Genomic DNA, 21,326 nt, shown 5'->3' with positions numbered 1-21,326 from the left:
GGAAGTCTACATACAATCCTTAACGTTATACATCATAGAAAAATATAGCCACCAATTAGGTACAGAATGTAATTAGCACAAGGGAAAACGGAACATATGAATTATCTTGATTAGATAAGGAAGATATTTTTTCCGTTTGAACTGTTTGACTTTGGACGTCGACGTTTAGATGTCCTTGTACATTTAGACATCATTTAGATTGCCCATTTTGAAATCTTTTGTCGTTAAGTTCTTGCGTAGTGTGTCATAGTCTGACTGGCAGACTGACTGACAAAGAGAGCGAGAGATTGCCCTGCTTTTCTCTTCTCCCAATTTTACAGTGCGTGGTGTCTTAATGATCACTGAAAAATAATTATTGTCCTTTTTTTGCTACGTTCACCCTTGAGACACAATGTGGCCAACAGGGTATTCTTTCTTGGGGACACCGCAACTTACTTGTGAAAACACTAAGATGTACCGCCCCCCTCCCCACGCGACAGGCCACCTCGGGCCAAATTTCTGGCTTCATCGATCAGAGCCGGGTATCTCCTATGGACCCCGAAGCGAAAGGGATCATAGAATTAGTAGGCTCGTCGAGCTTCATTTCTCAGGGCTTATAATTCTCTTTTGTTCCATAAATAGCATATCATTTCTAATGCTTTCGGTTTCTTTGGCCGTGCCTATTGCAGTGGGATTGATACGTCATCAGAAAAATCAAGTCATAAGCCCCAGAAATCCTGATTCGTTGAGCCTGCTAAGGAACCAAAGACCGTCTGATCCGAGATTAAACACGTCTTCAGGCGGCTTTAGACGTAGCGACAGTTGGCGGCTACGTTATTATGGCATGTAACAAATTATACAATAAAATAGCATCGAATCAATACCACAAACCTGCCCGAGGAGGCCATCATTTAAAGTATCATCTAATATTAGCCATCAAGGATTGTTTTAATTCTTTTTAGCGCACAATCAATATTTGGAACCAACTGCCAGGCCACATTGTTCAGGCCCAGACAGCCTTCAGGGCTAGGTTAGCCGCCTCCCCTTGGTCCGGACGGCTCCTCTCTCAAAATGCCCTCAGTGATACCTAAGTAGGAGTGGTTCCCAAGTAGGCGAATCGACGCCCCCCCCCCCCCAAAAAAAATTCACCAAGGCCCTACAGACACCGGTGAAGGAGGTTACTGCCTGACACGCTGGTAATTGCTCCCACCATTGGGTCCTTCCGTACCAGGCAGGAGGCCTACCCGGGACTTCTACCCACCCCACCCCTCTTACGTTGAGCCTTGCGGGGCTATTTAGGAGTATCTAAGATGATCATGGTGACGGTATGTCTAATGTCCTTGATCCGTCTAATGTCATTGATCTAATGGGTTTTGCACAGCAGTTTCCTGAAGGCAGAGCGGAACTCCTGGTTGAAGATGGTGTAGATGATCGGGTTCATCCCGCTGTTCAGGTAACCCAGCCACGTCACGATGGAGAAGAGGACGTCGGGAATGGTGCAAGTGGAGCATGCGCGTACGACATTGGTGACGAAAAATGGCGTCCAGCAGATGAGGAACACTCCTGAAAATCACAAACATGAACAACTTTGAGTCATCTGCGTAAGAAGGAGCCATATACGTCGTAGCTTTACAACAATCCCTGAATAGAGACGGTGGGCGCCATAGACTTCCTGCAACGTATGATCCACTGCTTACTGAGTCACGTGTTCTATTTGCATAACGTAACATCAGGGCAGCAGTGGATTGTTCATTCCTTGACAAAGGCTGGTGCTGTTCAGTCGAAAATTTGGGTGAGTCCAATTTTTGCGTTGGATGTTACGGTTTAAACAGGCCAATGATAACTTGTACCAACACAGACGAACTTTCACGTTGACGTTGAGTCATAGTTGTCTGGTTTGAAAGCTGGTTCAGAGCTTGATGTTGTTGGTTGTGCCATTGCTTTGTATTTGCGTCTTATGATTTACATTTTGTCCTCATAGAACATATGTTAGGCGAATATGAAAATCACGAACATTAACAACATTGAGTCACAGTTGTCTGGTTTGAAAGTTCACACAGAGCTTGTTGTTTTACAGTTGTTATTGCCTTTGTATTTTGCACCTTATGCTTTACATTTTGTTCTCCTTACAAACATATATAAGACAGTTTTCGCAGCGCTTGTCTGTATAAAACCTTTGAAGTAGAAGTAGTACATTATAGCTGCTATGTTTTCTGTTACACATGCTATGTGTAATGATGGTATACCTACCAATGACGATTTTCATGACGTTGATGGCCTTCTGTTCCCTTTTGTTGGGAAATTCGTCCTTCACCTTCCCCTTGAGCTTGATCTTGATCGCGTCTAGACGCGTCTTGGGAAGCTTGGCGCATCTGGGAGAGATTCCGGGTGTCCTGGCCGGATCCTCTGCCTGGGTGGTCTCTGCTGCCATGGCAACGCTGATGTCAGACTCGCTGGACGGACGGGAGTTCGCGTCCACTGCCGAGACAGCGTGTCCTGCGTGCCCGTCCAACACAGGGGTGCTCAACGTCTTCTTGGACGCGCCGTTTTCCTTCAAGGCGATCCCTGAGCTGGTGGTGGTGTTGGCGATCACGGTGTCTCCGCAGATCATCCCGGCTGAAGTAGACTTCGGCATCTTCTTGGCCATTTTCTTCGACCTCTCCTTGATTTTCTGTGAGAAAAAAAAGCTCAATTAGTTACGTACACATTAGAGCACATCCCTCGAATAAGACGGGGGCCGATACCAACCGCCGGCACCGTTGACCTGTTGTTGACGTCACAACTGAGTCCATTCCAGGTTGTCATTTGTGATCGCAGTCTGGTTCTTATTAACATATTTCAAACACTGCTAAATTCAGTACTATCTCCACCGCCTAGTTGTATCATTGCAAAATTCGCATGACACTGAAGTGAATTTGAACGAGTAGCAGTTGACCTTTCTTAGATTGACTTTAAAGTCAGATTTCTAAATGGAAATCAGAAGTTAACAACTAAATATCATACCGTCATAAAAATCGTACTGCTGAACCATTCTTTTAAGTGCATATCTGAAAATGAAAAAAACAATTATCCTTCACAATGACAATGCTGGTCATCGCGTAGACACATGAAGGCACACAATAAACACACCTTAAGGATCTTGTAGTAGAGCACCAGCATGGCGGTGCAGGGAATGAAGAACGAGCACATGGACGAGTAGATCATGTAGTTGTTGTTGAAAATCCTGCAGGGGAAAAGAAATAAGAGAGTTACACTCATAGACCTGGTTGAACCAATCATCATTACACCGAGGAACATGACAGGCATTCACTATGAGACTCGATGAAGGTTATCCAGGTAATAAGATACGCCAAAAAGCAGTTACTCATTGACAAGCAACTGGATATGATTTTGTAAACGGTCAGACATTTCCAATAGCACCCACAATCTTTCGTCAGTGCCACGTGAAGGGATCTGGCAAACCTTTACTAAGACAGTTTGGCTGTGACTAAAACCGGTTGTATACCAACCTAAAGAAATGGGTGCAGATTCATTATCTCAGTTATCTTGATTGGTTCACATGTTTCCTACCATGGGAGTCAGACAGGATCGGGCAGCTAGGACAGTTTATTCGGTGGCCCAAGACAGTCAGGCCCGCCCGATCTCCTATTAGAGCCCCGGGGGAGTTTACGCGATGAGGTCCACCTGCCTTTATCAAGGGTAGTGATAACTCCTTCAGGTTTAAACTCCTCGGAGCGCTAGTGTGAGATCGGGCGGGCTGATTGCCTTGGCTCCCCGAACAAAACTCGCTAGCTACCCGGTCCTGGCTGGCTCCCAGGGTACATGTCTCCAAACAGTGCAACTAATTTGTATGGTATTTTGTCTACGTGCAAAGAAGTTATCAACTTTTAAACGTCTTTCAAATTTCTATTAAAACTGCTGCTGTTGAGGTATTAATCATGGTTTGAGAATCGCAATAAACTGCATGCAATAAGCCATAGAATTAATCAACATACTGTAACTTATAATTAGCTTTTTTTGATTGACGATCTTCGTGTAATACGAAAGCTATTTGTTACAAATATGCATTTGTAGAATACTTTATTCAAAACATGTCCGGGACAAAAAAAGTTCTACTGGAGTACCAAACGTCGACAGGAAGCCCATAGTTAACGTTGACCGTCATCTTAGCAGGACCTACGTACCAGCATACCAATCAATATCGCAATCCACCAAGAGATTCTTTCGTTATCTGAATATTAATCGTTTATTGTCCTGAAATATTCGAAAAGAAAGCAGAATCAAACATTTACAACCAATAACGATACCTCCATCTTCTTGGAGGTTAAGTTGCCTTACCCGCACATATCTGGGGTCCTTTCTCTCGTTGCAGGATACTTCGACACGAACACCGTTAATTTTGGCCGTCATCTTAACAAGACCTACCTACATACCAAATATTCACCTAGAGTTTTTCGTTATATTGTCCTGAATTATCCGAAAATACATACATACAGACACACTAATTGACAACCGAAAACAATACCACCATTGTAATGGAGGTAAAAATTGTCTGGATGACACGCAAGGTTCCTTGATGCAGGCAACTCAAAGTGATGAGAAGACCTGTATTAGGTTCTCAGTCAAGTTCACAGACAGACGATCTAGATATAGCCTATTCTATTCTTCATCTCTCGTCGCACATGGTACACAACCCCTGGACTCCCTCCAGGAGTGCTTCTCACCTCTCTTGATCTCCCCTCCAGACCCCTGTCTGACCTAATTCCTTCTCTCTCTAACCCCTCTGGGTCCTACCATTCCACATACTAGTGGAGGGGTTACCACTCAACGCACAACAACCTTATTGTCTTACCCGCACATTTCTGGAGTCCTTTCTCCCTTAGCAGGGTAGTTGGACCCGAACAGAAGAGGTGCGCAGATGACGAAAGACAAGGTCCACACCAGGGTGATGGTGATGGCCAGCCGGGTGTTGGACTTGTGCTTAGAGTAGCGGACTGGCCACGTCACAGCATAAAACCTGCAATTAGAGCATACTTTCCAAAAGGGGAAGTTTTGAAGTTCTAGTTAGTACAGTAGAAGCCGCTCAATTGCATGGTCTATTTGCCAGTGAATTTCGTGCAATTATCCGGCTGCGAAGCTATCTAGCTGAACCGCACCGGTTTGGGATTTTGGGATTCCGTGCAGTTAACAGAAATGTGCGTTAATCCAATGTGTAATTAACTGGCTTCTACTGTATACTGCATGTCATAATAGCTGTATACCCTGCCTTTCAAACACAAAACAAATTTGAATTACAAAACCTATCGAGAACCCCCCCTCTTCCCCCCTGCCAAAGTCTCCAATAATTGAAAGATTGAATAAGCTTGTCACGCAACTGAAAGAAAAAGAATAGGAGAACTTTATTGCACAACTGTACAAGCTTAAAGGAACATAGTATCGCATCTATGCAGTACTACATAACTACAGTTCTATAGCTTAACTTAAGGCTTATCTAGCTAATACAGGAGTTGTAGTAAAGTATGGGATAGTATTTAAGAAGAGTCGTATTATGTGTGTATTGTAGTCATCTACACGCTGTGTTTTTTAAAATGAAATCCAGGAATAATAATAATAATAATAACTGTTCTTAGTAACTGTTATAGATGGACAGAAAAACAAATTGGCATCGATAACCAAATCAGTGTACGTCTTTGTACAATTCCTCCCATCGTCTTCTGTTTGCTGCTTTTTCCCTTAGAAATCTTACCACGCGAGTCTCGAGTGTAATGTTCTGTTTGAGATGTAGCTTACAGTCATCGTTTAGTCAGGAAGAATAGATATCTGAAATAACATCAACATCATCACATCCTCGTTATGTTACGCGATAAGCTGTGAGATCCATTCAAAACTTTGTGAATTGCCTTTTTCCATCAGTCTTGCTCAATCGAATAACAAGTATTGATTTATGCAGTCGTAACATAATTGGTAATCTGTTTTGCTCTCACTATTGCTTGCATTAGCTACTGTTATTGACCATGTCTGTTCTTGATTAAATGACATTCTGTCATCACTATACATAAAGATTTATCCACTTGTAAGCATGAAGTACATCGTTGAAGATTGTTTCTGGCTTAAGTGCCATGTTTTTGCCTATTCAAGAACAAGATATTTGCATTCATTCATTGACATCAGAGATTTTCACTACGAAAACAATATATATAGATAAATTTACTACCGAAGATAATTAGTACAAACGGCATTGCAGCTTAAAAAGCCAGCTGCTGCGTACCTTAATCAAACACTTAAGGCTACAAAATGTAGTAACAACTAAAAAAATACAATTGTATTACTGATAAAGCAATACGAAATTAAGAATTAGGTACACGTTTTATATCATTCGTTAAGGGACCCAAAGTTTGCTCCAAAAGTTTAATAGCAGGTTGGTCGTCATTGATGTTATTTCTGGCTTAAACTACTGCTGGAATTAACTTTTATCATTGACCATGTGTGTTCTTAATTACTGGACACCCTGTCGTCACTATACATATAGATTTATCTACTTTTCTCTATGCAGCACATCGCTGAAAATGACTTCCAACTTCAGTTCCATGTGCGTGCCAATTCAAGCACCAAATACACGAATGTCATTTATTTGACTTCAAAGATTTTCATTACGAAAATCGATGAAATTGGATGTGCTTACACCTAGATCACTAGTACAATCGGTATTGTAGTGTGGAAAGCCGACTGTTATTTATTTTTATTTATGTATTTATTTATTTATTAGGATTCGCCATATACGATGACAATGGAGGGTATTTTATCCTTATTAGCTTAAGCAAACGCCGAAGGCTATTATGGACGTAGGCACTTCACTCAAGACTTCAAATATAAAATGAAGTCCCTTAAACTTTAGTATTGCTGATGATGCTGTTACTTATTGCAACTATCGCGCATCATTATCGGTAAAAGAAGCTAATTCTCCCGAAAGTTAAAAACAAGTTCAGTCGTAATCGGGTATCTTCTCGCTTTGGTAATTGATGGCATCAACTACTACCAATGCCAAGGTTTGCCCATGATTAGATAACAGTCTGTCCTCACTTAACTTATAGATTTATCCACTTGTCAGCATGAAGTACGCCATCTAAAATGAACACCGGCTGAAGTATTTTGTGCACTTGCCAATTCAAGCACAAGATACATGCAGGACATTAATTGACTTCAAAGATTTTCATTACAAAAATCGATGTAGAAAGCTGTGTTCATACCAGACGATAATTAGTGCTAACGGTATCGCATTTTGAAAAGCCAGCTGTTATGCTACCCTCAATATCTTAAGCAAACACCGAAGGCTGCTACAGGATTTAGCTAATCGTTAAGACCATTTACTTAAAGGCTTCAGTTGGAAATGTGTATTGACGTCCTTCCTGCTGTTAGCTATATTGAGTACAAACTTTCATACATATCATTAGTTGGAGAAGCAAAGGTTTGCTCCAAAAGTTGAATACCAGTTCAGTTACTTTTAATTTTTGATGATATTTTACTTTGACCAATGCTGGTATAATCTGTTATCATTAAACTTCTCTGTTCCAAACAGCTACTTCAATAATTGATCATTCTTGTTTAGACTTTTGCTGGTATCAGCTTTTATCATGGAACATGCCTGTTCGTCATTGATTGTCGTTAAATACTCATCACGGATTTATCCATTAGTTAACACGAAGCATACAGTCGTAAATGACTACTGGCTGAAGTTTCATGCATTTGCCAATTCAAGTACAAGATTGTATTCACACCCGACGACAATTAGTGCTAACGGTATCGCAGTTTGAAAAGCCAGCTGTTATGTTATCCTCAATATATTAAGCAAACACCGAAGGCGGCTACAAGATTTAGCTAATCATTAAGACCATTTACTTAAAGGCTTCAGTTGGAAATGTGTATTGACGTCCATCCTTCTGTTAGCTATATTGAGTACAAACTTTCATACATATCATTAGTTAGAGAAGCAAACGTTTGCTCCAAAAGTTGAATACCAATTCAGTTTCTTTAATTGATGGTATGGACTATTATCATTAAAGTTGTTCTTCAATTATTGCCACACAATTCTCATTACAGATTTATCCATTAGTTAACACGAAGCATGCAATTCTCGTAAATGACTACTGGCTGAATTGTTATGCATTTGCCAATCCAAGTACAAGATACATACATGGGATTTATTGACATCAAAGATTTTCATTACAAAAATCGATGTATAAAGCCATGTTCACACCCGACGATAATTAGTGCTAACGGTATCGCATTTTGAGAAGCCAGCTGTTAGGTTATCCTCAATGTCTTAAGCAAATATTGAAGGCTGCTACAGGATTTAGCTAATCGTTAAGACCATTTACTTAAAGGCTTCAGTTGGAAATGTGGATTAACGTCCATCCTGCTGTTAACTATATTCAGTACAAACTTTCATACTGTTTTAGGCAAACATTTGCTCCAACAGTTGAATACCAGTTCAGTTACTTTAATTGATGGTATGGGCTATTAGCATTAAACTTGTTCTTAAATTATTGTCGTTCAATTCTAATTACAAATTTTCCATTAGTTAACACGAAGCATATAATCGTAAATGACTACTCAGTCTGGTTGAAGTTTTATGCATTTGCCAATACAAATACAAGATACATTAATGGCATTTATTGACATCAAAGATTTTCATTACAAAAATCGGCGTATCAAGCTGTGTTCACACCCGACGAGAATTAGTACTAACGTTATTGCAGTTTAGACAGTTAGCTGTAACGTTATGTTATTCTCAATATCTGAAGCAAACATCTAAGGCTGCTACAGGATTTAGTTATTTGTTAAGACCATTTACTTAAAGGCTTCCGTTAAAAATGTAGATTGACGTCCATCCTTCTGTTAGCTATATTGAGTACAATCTTCCATACATATTATTAGTTGGAGAAGCAAACGTGTGTTTCTAAAGTTACATATTACTATTAGTTCAGCTACTTTAATAATGGATGATTTTTGTTTGGACTATTGCTGGAATCAATTGTTATCATTGACCATGACTGTTCTTCATTGATTGTCAATCAATTTTCATTACAGATTTATCAACTTGCTAACATGAAGCATGTCATCGTAAATGACTACTAACTGAATTCTTACGTATTTACCATTTCATGCACAAGATACATGTATGGCATTTATTGGCATCAATGATTTTCATTACGAGAATCGATGTATATAAATGTGATTACACCTGATGATAGATAATGAGCACAAATGACATTGCAGTTTAATCAGTTAACTGCATGCTATGCTCAATACGTTATCATATCGAAGGCTGATGTGGGCTTGAGCCAGATCATCTACTTAAGACTTCAAAATGTGAATCTATGCCCCTTAAAAGTTCCGTATTGCTGATCCAGCTGTTAGCTATCGGGTGCAATCTTTCGTACTTATCATTAGTTTAATTGGACAACTTTTGGTTCCAAAATTCAACATCACAGGAAGGTACACCAGGATTGGTGTGACATCCTGGCACTAACTTAAGGCGCGGCCACATAGGCCGCGCGATCGTCGTACGATCACTAACTTTCGGAATTTTAGAGGACAAAAATTTACGTATTCTGCAAAGTTAAACTGTATTGCTACACAAAATGCTGTTTTGGATCCATGTCGGTGGCTGGTTCTGTCACGGCCTGCTAAATTGAAAATCCGATGGTATCTAAATCGTACGACCTATGTGACCGCGCCCTAGTTGGCCTCGGAAATGACATCATAATGTAAGATTTAGACCTAGATTAGTGTAGGCATTTTTTCTGCAAGAGGCTTGCCATTTTTCCAGTAGCCAACGTACACAACATGGTCGGAGGAATTAGGATTCCGACACCTCACACAACAAAAAGCCTTTTTCATATCGTAGAGCATGTTGGTGATTTTTTATTTCGAGATGTCCATTCAACCAAACCGAAAGAATCCCTCTGTTTAGAGAAGCCACAAAGTATTATCCCAACTTCCCCACATTGACAGAAGAACAGAAAGCCACTTTTCTCTTGATTTCGCAGAACCCACAAATTTTAGAAAAGGTGGGACTTTTCGTTTCCCTCTGCTTCCAAAAAAGAAGTCAAACCCAATCTGTTTAGAAATAGCCAACACTAGTATTAGAGAAGAATATTGTTTATAACTGTTAATTGTCACTTGTATATCTACTATGTTCATACCATGTACTTTTAGTACAATTAGCCCTTATATACGAGGGGCGTGCAATTAGTAATGGTCCTGACCCATTTCCCATAGCAGGAGATTAATGAAACTTGGCACAGTTATTAGTCTTTCTCTTCATAGGAATCACCCAGAGTTATGCATTTCTCCCATCGTTTGATGCAGCTCTGGACACCGATTTTGTAGGACACCCCAGGTTGGTCCTCCAACTGATGCCTCATCAATGGCACAAGAGGGACGACCAGGTCTGGGAGCTGTTTCCACAGACTTCCAGCCACGTTTGAATTCAGGATGCCAGCGTTTTACAAGGTCATATGATGGGGCATCATCACCATAAGTTTCATTTATTTCATCAAAAGTCTTCTTTGGTGTGCGTCCTTTCAAATACAAAAACCGGATCACTGCGCGACACTCAACTGGTTCCATTTCACACCTGGTCCATTTCGCACCTGACTAAGTTCAAACACCAGTAAATCAGAAACCACAATTAGTTCAGAGCTGTCTTTTGCAACATAACCCATAGAGATATGAATTATTACACATACGAAATTTCATTTAGATCAGACAACTGGAAGTGGGTCAGGACCATTACTTATTGCACGCCCCTCGTATCAGTGCACGTTGATTACCACCTACTTAATACTACATCGTTGAGGGTCATGTCTGTATCATGGATAAAAACTGTATAATTAGCTATGAATATGATATGATTTTGTATTGGACAAATATTCGACTTTGATACCCAGGTGCTATGTGTAAATTGTATTTCACTGACGCACCTATTTGCTATCATGTGAAGTTTATTTCAGTTGAGACTGAATACAACAAGTGGCCATGGTACAAGATCTCACACGTCTCAGTTATCACCATGATGTCTTCATGATGTCTACAGCAATCAACCTCGCACAGCATTCAGGCTGACTACTTTTGGCATACAGTGAAAGGCCATAAGTATTGCTTTTGGTATGTGTTAACTTTATGGCGGACCTCTTCAAATTACAGCATGACACGGGATTTTACACGCTTGACGTTAGATCAAAGAAATGACGCCGACGTTAGCTCGGCCGTCTGACGTCAGGCTGACCTTTAGGGGTCAAAGATCAGGAGCGGTGTCCTACCTGTCAATGCTGATGGCGACCAGGTTAAAGATGGAGGCCGTGCACAGCATCACGTCTAACGCCACGAACACGTCACACATCAGGAAACCCAGCTGCCACACTCCCAGAAACTGTGAGGGAACAGATAAGGACCTGTTAAATACCTGCTGAACTGTATCTGTATCTGCATCTGTATAGCCGGTATAATCGCCTTTCTGCGTAACACACCAGCTTCGCAGGCACGCGGCGCGGCAGCAGCTGGTTATTTTACACCAAGGACCCGTCACACCTAACTTTTTCACATCTATCTGCAAGCGTTCTTTAAAGCTATCCAAAGAAGATGCCTCTACTGTGCTTGGTGATAACAAATTCTACTCTACGATAGTTCTGGGAAAATATGAACTTTTGAACACATCAATCCTAGGTTGGTAAAATCCTGAATGAAATGCGTAGGTTCCTTATCTGTTTGTGAGAAACCTAGCTGCCATACTCCTAGAAACTGTGAGGGAAAAGATGCAAAATATAAGAACCTGTTATTTATCTTTAAGGACCTGTCGGACATATTGAATATCCTAAATCAAATGCGTAGGTTCCGAATCTTGGAAAGCCCTTAGCTGTTATACTCGCAGAAATTGTGAGGAAAAAGTTGCCAAAGGATACGGACCTATTTAACACATTGAATACCCTGAATCAAATGTTACTATAGTTGCTATGTTTGCTTGTCTTTAATCATTCAATTGTTATCTATCAATGATTTGTTATTATTTGCTTCATTGTTACATAAGCATGTATTTGAACTAAACGTAGATACGTATTGTATTGGTGATTCCGATGAACCCGCAGGATAGAAGAAGAATCGGGAAACGTAATTACATAAGTTACAAACTGTTACAGTGTGCATTGAAAGTTACTTTGAAGGATGGTTACGGTTTGGGTTGAAACTTCTTAAGCGAAGCCATAAAACACTTTCTTTGAGTTTTCAACTTACATAACATAGCCTTTAGCGCACAACACGTTCCCTTGAATTCGATCCAGCCTGCCGTTACTTAAGCTTCAGACTGTTAGATAATAGCATCCGGGGTTTTCTAAGGAGGGACACTCATGTGTGAAATATAAAATCTGATGCCGTAATCGAACGCTGTTATTCATAAATGATTTGTTATTATTTGCTTCATTGCTACATCAACAAGTATTTGAACTAAACATAAATAAGTATTATGTTGTGTTGGATGCTTCCGCTGAACACACAGGATAGAATAATAATTGGGAAACGTAATTACGTAAGTTACAAACTGTTACAGTGTGCATTGAAAGTTACTTTGCAGAATGGTTACGGTCTGGATTGAAAATTCTTAAGCGAAGCCATGAAACACTTTCTTTGAGTTTTCAACTTACGTAACATAGCTTTTAGCGCGTAACATGTCCCGTTGAATTTGATCCAGCCTGCCGTTACTTAAGCTTCAGACTGTTAGATAATGGCATCCGGGGTTTTCTAAGGAGGGACACTCATGTGTGAAATGTGATTGCTGGTGCCGTCATCAAACGCGTGATGAGCTGACACAAAAGTCGACACTAACATCGTTTCCTCTGGCAATCAGCCATCTGCGGCTCCTTTGTGAGGTGATGGAGGAGGTAAATGATTTAATCAATCGTGAAAAGACTACCATGTTCTTGAAAGGTTTCCTGGGCGGAAACCTGATGCACTATGTATGCACTTAACGAAAGGGATTGGGATGGAATGTCTTGCGCTGTTTCAAAGCGGAGTTAAAATGTTATGCTTAATTGTGTAACGTAGGCACTCCCTTTCGGTTACTGTATTTGTAGTTCTAGTTGGATGCTGTTGTATAGTCTAAATGATGATTCCACCTCAAGTGGTACGAAATAAATACTTCAAATGAATGTTCTTTAAAGGTTTCCTGGGCGGAAACCTGAAGCACTATGTATGCACTTAACGAAAGATATTGAGAAGAAATGTCTCTCGCATCCTTGCGCTGTTTCAAAGCGAAGTGAAATGGTAAGCTTTAATTGTGTTATGTACCTATAGATACTTGCTTTTGGTTACTTTCTTGGAATGTCTTTGAAAAGAGGTGGATACTATTGTTCAAATAATGATTCCAATCTAAGTGTTATGAAATAAAGACTTCAATGTTGTTTAAAGGTTTCCTGGGCGGAAACCTGATGCACTATGTATGCACTTAACGAAAGGGATTGGGATGGAATGTCTTGCGCTGTTTCAAAGCGGAGTTAATGGTATGCTTAATTGTGTAATGTTGACACTCCCTTTCGGTTACTGTATTTGTAGTTCTAGTTGGATGCTGTTGTATAGTCAAAATGATGATTTCACCCCAAGTGGTATGAAATAAATACTTCAATGTTCTTTAAAGGTTTCCTGGGCGGAAACCTGAAGCACTATGTATGCACTTAACGAAAGATATTGAGAAGGAATGTCTCTCGCATCCTTGCGTTGTTTCAAAAGGGAAGTCAAATGGTAAACTTTAATTGTTTTATGTACATGTAGCTACTTGCTTTTGGTTACTTTCTTTGAATGTCTTTGAAAAGAGGTGGATACTATGGTGTATAGTTTCAAATAATGATTCCAATCTAAGTGGTATGAAATAAAGACTTCAATGTTGTTTAAAGGTTTCCTGGAAGGGCATCTGATGCACTATTCATGCACTTAAAGAAATGGATTGGGAAAGTAATGTCTCTCGCATCCTTGCTTTGTTTCAAAGCGAAGTTAAATGTTATGCTTTGTTGCGTAATGTAGACACTCGCTTTCGGTTACTGTCTTTGTATTTCTTTTGAAGAAAAGTTAACTGCAAATGTATAATTCAAATGATGATTCCAATTCAAGTGGCTGTCAATAAAAAAAGAAGAAATGTCTCTCACGTTCTTGCCCTGTTTCAAAGCGAAGTTAAACGTTATGATTTATTGTGCAATGTGGAACTCGCTTCCAGATACTGTCTTTGTATTGAATTTCCCTTTGAAGAAAAGGTAGATGCGAATGTATAATTCAAATGATGATTCCAATTCAAGTGGCAATGAAAAAAAGAAGAAATGTCTCTCACATTCTTGCCCTGTTTCAAAGCGAAGTTAAACGTTATGATTTATTGTGTAATGTGGACAATCGCTTCCAGTTACTGTCTTTGTATTTCCTTTGAAGAAAAGGTAGATGCGAATGTATAATTCACATGGTGATTCAAGTGGCAAGACGAAACGTCTGTTAAGTAGTTCCTTCTTCTTGGAGAACAAACACCTAAAATAACTGCCCCAAATGAATAATATCTTAGCCATTCAACTGGTGTTAACGTCGACTTTGTAGGCAATTTTCTCTTCCATCAGTAGACCCGGGACGGCAGGGGAAAGATGAAAGCAACCCATTACTCCATGGTTTCCTCCAATTTTGTCTGAATGCCTTCCAGATTTGGCTGAACTTGAGCAAATTGGGGAAGTGCAGACATGGTCCCAAATCATCTCACCTAATGACTATGAGGACGAGTTGTACCACCTCAATTTGAAAGACACTCAAAAGTTTGTTCAAAAAGTTTCACAAAGTATGACAGCAGCCTAACACGACCGCATCGTTATATGCTGCCTAACTAAACTGTGCTTTGAGATTCAATGGTGTCCGGTAACATTAGCTTATGAGCTGTGAGGCCCGTAACACATGTTGATAAAACTGAACGCTTCTTCGTTGCAGCCATATAGGAGGGTCTGCATGCTCTTTTCTGTAAGGCATAGGCAGCCTATTTTTATTTCCCGTAACTCGTAGGGAAAACCATCTAATCTACGTAATTTGTAGCGAGGCGACCAAATTTAGCACAATTGCCATCCTTGATTTAGCGTAATACGTAGGAGGTTCTTCTAAATTCAGCGTAAAGCGTTGTCGGGACCCCCCATGCAGACCTTCATATAGATTTGAATTAAATGTGTCCATTTCAGGTACATCAACTCATAGCAAGTATATATCCCCACACACATAGACTTAACACATCATAATCTCATATACATCTCTAAAGCAAGGGTTCCTGGTGTGTCAGATTCTAACAGACATTTTCTGATTGTTCTGAGTGTTGAATATTCCATAGCTATATCTATCTATAAATGAGAGTATAGCATCATTTCCTACGTCTAGTATCAGACTGTTGTATGCTCAACTATCTGTTTAATGTCTCCTCGGCTCAAAAAGCAGTATGCTTGCATAATAGTCTTTAGGCAACTTCATGACATATTCTTTGTCGTGATTTACATCAAGGGTGGGAGTTTGAGAACTACTGGCGTCTTCGAAAGACTGCAACTTTCATGCTGCATTTTTCTCTCCCAAAATAGACGATCAAAGAGAGGCAGGTCTACTTCCTATATGTGTGCCCACGGCGCTCAAGAATCAAAGCAACCGCTGACATTTAAGAGACTAGGCAGAGAAGTGCATATCAACGTCCTTGAAAACCCTAGGATCGAACTAAGGCCCACGGATCCAGAAACATTTTTATCCAGATGGCCAAGCAGCAGGTTGTGTTACCGCTCGCCCCAAGGATATATAATCTGACGATCAATGAATGAATAAATGAATAAAGACCGTTATTGCACATTTTTGCCACACCGGGCTAAGTACAGGTTACAATAAGACGTGTTGAAAAGATATAGTTCATAGATACAAAATGAGACAATTGCTGGATAAATTCAGCTTCTTCTCGCTTTTTTGTTATAGTGGAGATAAAAGAGCAGATATGTTTTATGATCGATGGTTTGTCTAGTTGCATTGGGAATATGGATTTTTCTACAGAACTTAGGTGAATGAAATAAGGAAATTGGCTTTGTATAACCTTATACAGTTCATTTCGCTCTACTACAAAATGACAATGCGTAATCAACGTCCTTGAAAATCCTGGGATCGAACTCAGGCCTACGGACCCAGAACCTTGTATGGTCCTAATGGCCAGGCAGTATGTTGTGCTGCCCGTTAAAATCTTCCCGAAGGATACGATCAATGCGTAGAAATGACCTTCACAGCATCGTCCTTGGCAAACCTATTGAAGCACGCATTGATAACCATTAACGCACCATCTGTGCTTCTTTGGAAAAACACGTTTCTTCAAGGTTGTTGTAGCAGAACTAAGACGTAAATAGAAACGGAAAGAGCATTCTGCCTCAGAGATCACGACCAGACTACATTATCTTAAAGAATATTCCTCCACAGCATACTCTTCTCGCAACATCAAACAACTGTACTCCCACGTCAACGCACTTAAAAGCGACCTCCGGCTACTCAAAGCTCCTACATTGATGTTAAAAAACTTTCAAATAGTCATTTACCTTGTCCAAAACACTTCACTGCTCACAACACATTAGCCATTTAAGGCGTCTTAATGCATGTCGAGAACTTGATTTCAGAATTGATTTACAGTAACATACAGTAATTCGAATGCCCTTGTTTAGAATTCGAATACCAGATTCGAATACCGAATTGCTGTTATTTAACAGTTTAGTTCGACATAATTTGGTTCATTTTGCATTGAAACGTTTCTTCGGGTGGGGATGACATAGATAAAATACTAGTACAGCTCGGTGTATTCCGCATCACCCTCGGTCCCAGCCCTCCCGCGGGTCGGATCACCTTCCGGCCTTTGGCCCTCGAGCGATTCTACCCGCGGTCGGGCTGGTACCTAGAGTAGGGGTGGGTACCGGTACAGAAAATTCAGGTCCAGGTCCGGTTCAGGTCCAGACGTTTAGGTCCGGGTCCTGACCTGAACTTGGACCTGATTCAGTGTGTGAAAACTTATGAATGGACAATACTCAAAACAATGGTCCATTTCGCTACAAAGAAATCTGGTTTGTGCAGTATTCGACTTCCATTGACGTTTTGAAATCCTACAAGGCTAACTGCCTTCGTATCATTGACTGTAAAACTTGGTAGAGATGACTACGGACTCTAATATACTTTGCTCTTGTTATTTTCCTCGACCGGTAAGCCCCAAAACGTGCACGTGTGAATGCCTGATCAGATAATCTGTTCATTCTTCCATCTGGCCCACCGATTTTTTTCAGGTCCGTTTTTTTTGGACCGGTTCTATAAGAGAAACTGGTTTTGTACCGGTACAACGTACCTGTTACCAGCCCTACCGTGTTGTGCTCTCACAATCATCATCACCAAGGCCCATCACATCATATATATCTATATAACATCTTTAAAGATACAATCAACGAAACGAAGTCAAAGTAATACAAAGCACCATAACTATGCGTGTTTCATTTGATTGCATTACTTACCAGACATAGACAGATTCATAAGTTTTGTTTATGGGTAATCTTTGCACCCCAGGGCAATATAATACATCTTTCCTCATTTTATTCTGACACACGTTTGTTTACATCTAAGTTGATAACCATTCGGTAATGAAATGTTATCGTATTTCGTTTCTACTCTAATTTGTTAACATTTCTGCTAATCCGAAGACTAAGACTAAACCGCTCATGAAAATTTATCTTAGATTTGGAGAACAGTTAAACTAAAACAGCAATTTTATAAAGGCCATGCCAAAGACAACGAGGCATTCCCTATGCATTTGTCTTTTTTTACGTCACGTTTCATCTTTTATCTTTTATGGAGCGACAGCGACGAGTATTAGCAGAGTTTGATCCCTTATTCTATATGGGCAATCATTTCCCTAATCAGATTTGATTTGTAAAATGTTCTTCCTCTACAAGACTCTTGAGCCAATAACGGGAGATTACCACAAAATAGGCGATGCCCCTATTTGTCGCAAATTGGATTATGTGGTAAGGGTCGTTAGGCGCATTGTTGTTACGGCCTTGATAGTAAATGTGTCATCAGGCGTTAAATTACGGCAGATAACCCCGCGGTTACCTTTGACCTTAAAGACCCAAGGGGTCACGTTCTAGACAACCTGTTGTCAGTCATGGCAGAAAGTATCCTGAAGGAGAACTTTCGAGCCGCAGAGGTCATTCAGGTGAAGACAAGGTCATCGAGGGTAAATGTGGGGGAGTCTAGTCTCTCCAAGTAGAGGCTGGTGGGAGAGAATTTGACTACATTCTTTAATTATGCGCATATACCTTTTTTTTATCATCGTTGGTGGGCCCATGCATGGGGTCGACGAAAAAAAAAAACTGGACACATGAATTTTATATAATGAAAAAAAAAGACCTTCCTCACCAACTTCTTCTTTAATAATTGAGAGTCAAAGTCAAAGTCAAAGTTCCTTCCCGCCCCTGATGGCGCATAGGGCGGCGCCCATCTCCATTTCAGTAGCCCTGGGCCACACAACGCAATCACTTCAGCAGGGGGCTAGTTCACTGGTAGTGGCGTGTGTTCAACTTCCATACTCCTTCCCGAATGCTGAGTGCTAAGCAGAGAAAGCAGCATGTACCATTTTTAAAGTCTTTGGTATGACTCGGCCGGGGATCCAACTCACGGCCTACCGAATGCAAGGCGAACAATCTACCCACTCGGCCATTGCATCGGTATAATAATTGAGAGTATCGGATTCTATTAAAGTTTGTGCTGTAAGATCTAGAAAGAGGGACGATGTCATTTTTTTTCAGTAGCCTTTTGAGCTGTTACCTACATTGTTAGGGAGTAGGGGGAGGGGGTTACGGAAGGGGGGTAGGGGTGGGAGATCAAATCATGATATACTATATGGTCACTATTGCTGACCAGCGTATCCAGGATGAACCAGTTTAAGTTGTGCTACGTTCTGCCTAAGCTAAGTCAGGTCATGTTAGAAGTCACGAACTAGCCATCTGTTGTTGTTTTTCAAAGGCAAACGAGACATAACGATGAAGGAAAACTAAAGTGATAGAAAAAATCCAGTAAGCACAATGGATGGATAAACACATGTTTACCAAAGACAAACACATGTAATTTCAATCTACTTATGTCATGTCCAGACTACATATCCTCGTATTTAAGTCAGTACATATGTAATGCCCTAAAAAGAGAGAATCTATTGTACAGTAACAGACCGACTTGCATATTACACTACGTCAATACGCAATTTATGTTCACATTCCCCTACTATACATGTATGTAGGTATAGACCTTAGATGAGTGTCATTGTATTAATTGACTTATTAATGTTGCCATACAATTGTACCATGTACAAATGACGTGCAATAAAGTTTATTCATTCAAATTATTGTCGGTATTACACTTAGGATGTCGTTATTTCGTTAATTGAATTGTTTTGATTGAGACTGATTTGTTTACTGCTCGTTTGGATAATCCGTAATATGTATCAATCTAACATCTTTATGCGTTGCATATATTTACCTCCATGAAATTTCATGTAGGTTCTATCTTCTCACTAGTGTCTGTTTTGTTTGTATCTGATTGTTTTGTTTGTTTGTTTGAGCCTTTGTTTATTCCAGAAAGTTCAAATCTGTCAACAAGATAACTCAAGAACGGCAGGATGGATGGGTTTCATACTTGGTGTGTTGGTAGGGTATGACGAACACTGAAAATGATTAGATTCTGAGATTTTGGATTCTGGAAGATTCTGGGCCCCCTTGCAACTTCCCTTGGTACTGCAGCGGAACTTCCGGTTTTTATATCTCGCGTTCTGAACAAACTATTGTCACGATTTGGTGCTGCTAGATAGCTCTTGTTGATAACTGATTTCTACAGGGGCTCTGGTTTAATGCCCGTATATATATTCATGAACAACTATAAACCTAATAGTACTGCGTGCTTATCCTCATACGTAATCTTACATCTACCGAGATCTACTTAATCTTACTTTTCACTAACGTCTGTGTGCTTGTCTGTGTGTGTATCTGTCTGTCTGTTTGTCAACAAGATAACTCAAGAACGGCAGGATGGATTGGTTTCATGCCTGGTGTGTTTATGGTGTGTGACGAACACTGGAAATGATTTGATTCTGGGAACCCTAGCGACTTCCTTAGCTACTGCAGCGGAAATTTCGGTTTTGATATCTCACGTTCTGACCAAGCTATGGTCACGATTTGGTCGTGTTAGATAGCTCTTGTTGATAACTGATTCTTACACGGACTCTGGCTTAACGCCCGTATATGAATTTGTGAACAACAATGAAAATACTCTTACTGTGTACTTATCCCCATACGTGATCTTAAGTCTACAGTGATCTACTTAGACGTCTGCAAACTCGACTTTGAGTGATTTCTCCACTCGCGGCAGACACTATTAGCATGACTAAGCCATGGAGCATATCCCTACAGAGATAGAGAATATTGGAGCCGCGGGCAAAAGGGTCATAGGCCAAGCTTTGCTGATATTGCTGCCTTCCGGCGTATCTTTTGATGGCAATCGTAAGGACATTCTTTTCAATCTCCGGAGCCCTGCCCCCAATTTCCGTGCTATTGTGACTCCAGATGACAGGCGATTCTCCCGTATTGTACTTGCGGTTCATAATGCGCCCTCACTAACGGGAAGATCTGCCCGACTATACGCTTCCGCTCCCGGCGGACTGGTGCAATATCAGCACGTTGATCTAGTAGTTAGCAGTTCCGCTTTTGCGCCGTGAGGTCGGGGTTCTTATAATATATATTTGTCCATTCTGTCCAGAGTCAATTGGAGACGAATATCACTTTATGGTTGTATGTCCCAAATATTCTGATATGCGCAATTCTCTATACAGAAGGCTGTCATTTTAGACACAAGGCTTGTTAAGTTAAGGATTTATCTCGATGGATCTAAAGTGCAAATTCAAATACGTCATGACATGTGACAATCCCTGCATGGCAGATAGAGGAAAATATATCAAAGAAGGTTTAGACATTAGAAATTCCCCAAATGATTGTAAAAGCATCCAATGAATGTGAGAAACTTATCTTATACTACAAATCCTGTATTAGTTAGATAAGCCTTAAGTTAAGCTATAGAACTGTAGTTATGTAAATGCCATACTTTGTACCTCGTACAATTGTTGTGCAATAAAGTTATATTATAATCGGGGTTTTGTTAAAGGTGGTAAAAGTTTCATATCCCGGTATACGGGCGACACTGGCAAGGGACTCAATATTCGTTTTCTTTCTTCTGCTAGCTTCAAT

At 40.3% G+C, this 21,326-nt stretch overlaps 1 protein-coding gene across 1 annotated transcript in view; it reads right to left on the bottom strand.

The window, feature by feature from the left end:
- Window positions 1–1,138: 1,138 nt before the first annotated feature.
- The window catches only part of LOC118407206 (D(4) dopamine receptor-like), a 65,411-nt gene continuing 45,223 nt past the window's right edge, over window positions 1,139–21,326 (bottom strand). The window contains exons 2-6 of the mRNA XM_035807632.1: window positions 11,304–11,413; window positions 4,832–4,996; window positions 3,109–3,202; window positions 2,230–2,650; window positions 1,139–1,542 (exon numbers count right to left, since the gene is read on the bottom strand). Coding sequence (XP_035663525.1) covers window positions 1,343–1,542; window positions 2,230–2,650; window positions 3,109–3,202; window positions 4,832–4,996; window positions 11,304–11,413 — 990 coding nt within the window. The 3' untranslated portion in view covers window positions 1,139–1,342. The remainder of the gene's footprint in view (window positions 1,543–2,229; window positions 2,651–3,108; window positions 3,203–4,831; window positions 4,997–11,303; window positions 11,414–21,326) is intronic.

The sequence above is a fragment of the Branchiostoma floridae genome, chromosome 19 (genome assembly GCF_000003815.2).
Source record: "Branchiostoma floridae strain S238N-H82 chromosome 19, Bfl_VNyyK, whole genome shotgun sequence".
Lineage (NCBI taxonomy): Eukaryota > Metazoa > Chordata > Leptocardii > Amphioxiformes > Branchiostomatidae > Branchiostoma > Branchiostoma floridae.
The sequence above is the reverse complement of the archived record's forward strand: the minus strand, read 5'-3'. Positions and strand labels throughout refer to the sequence as shown.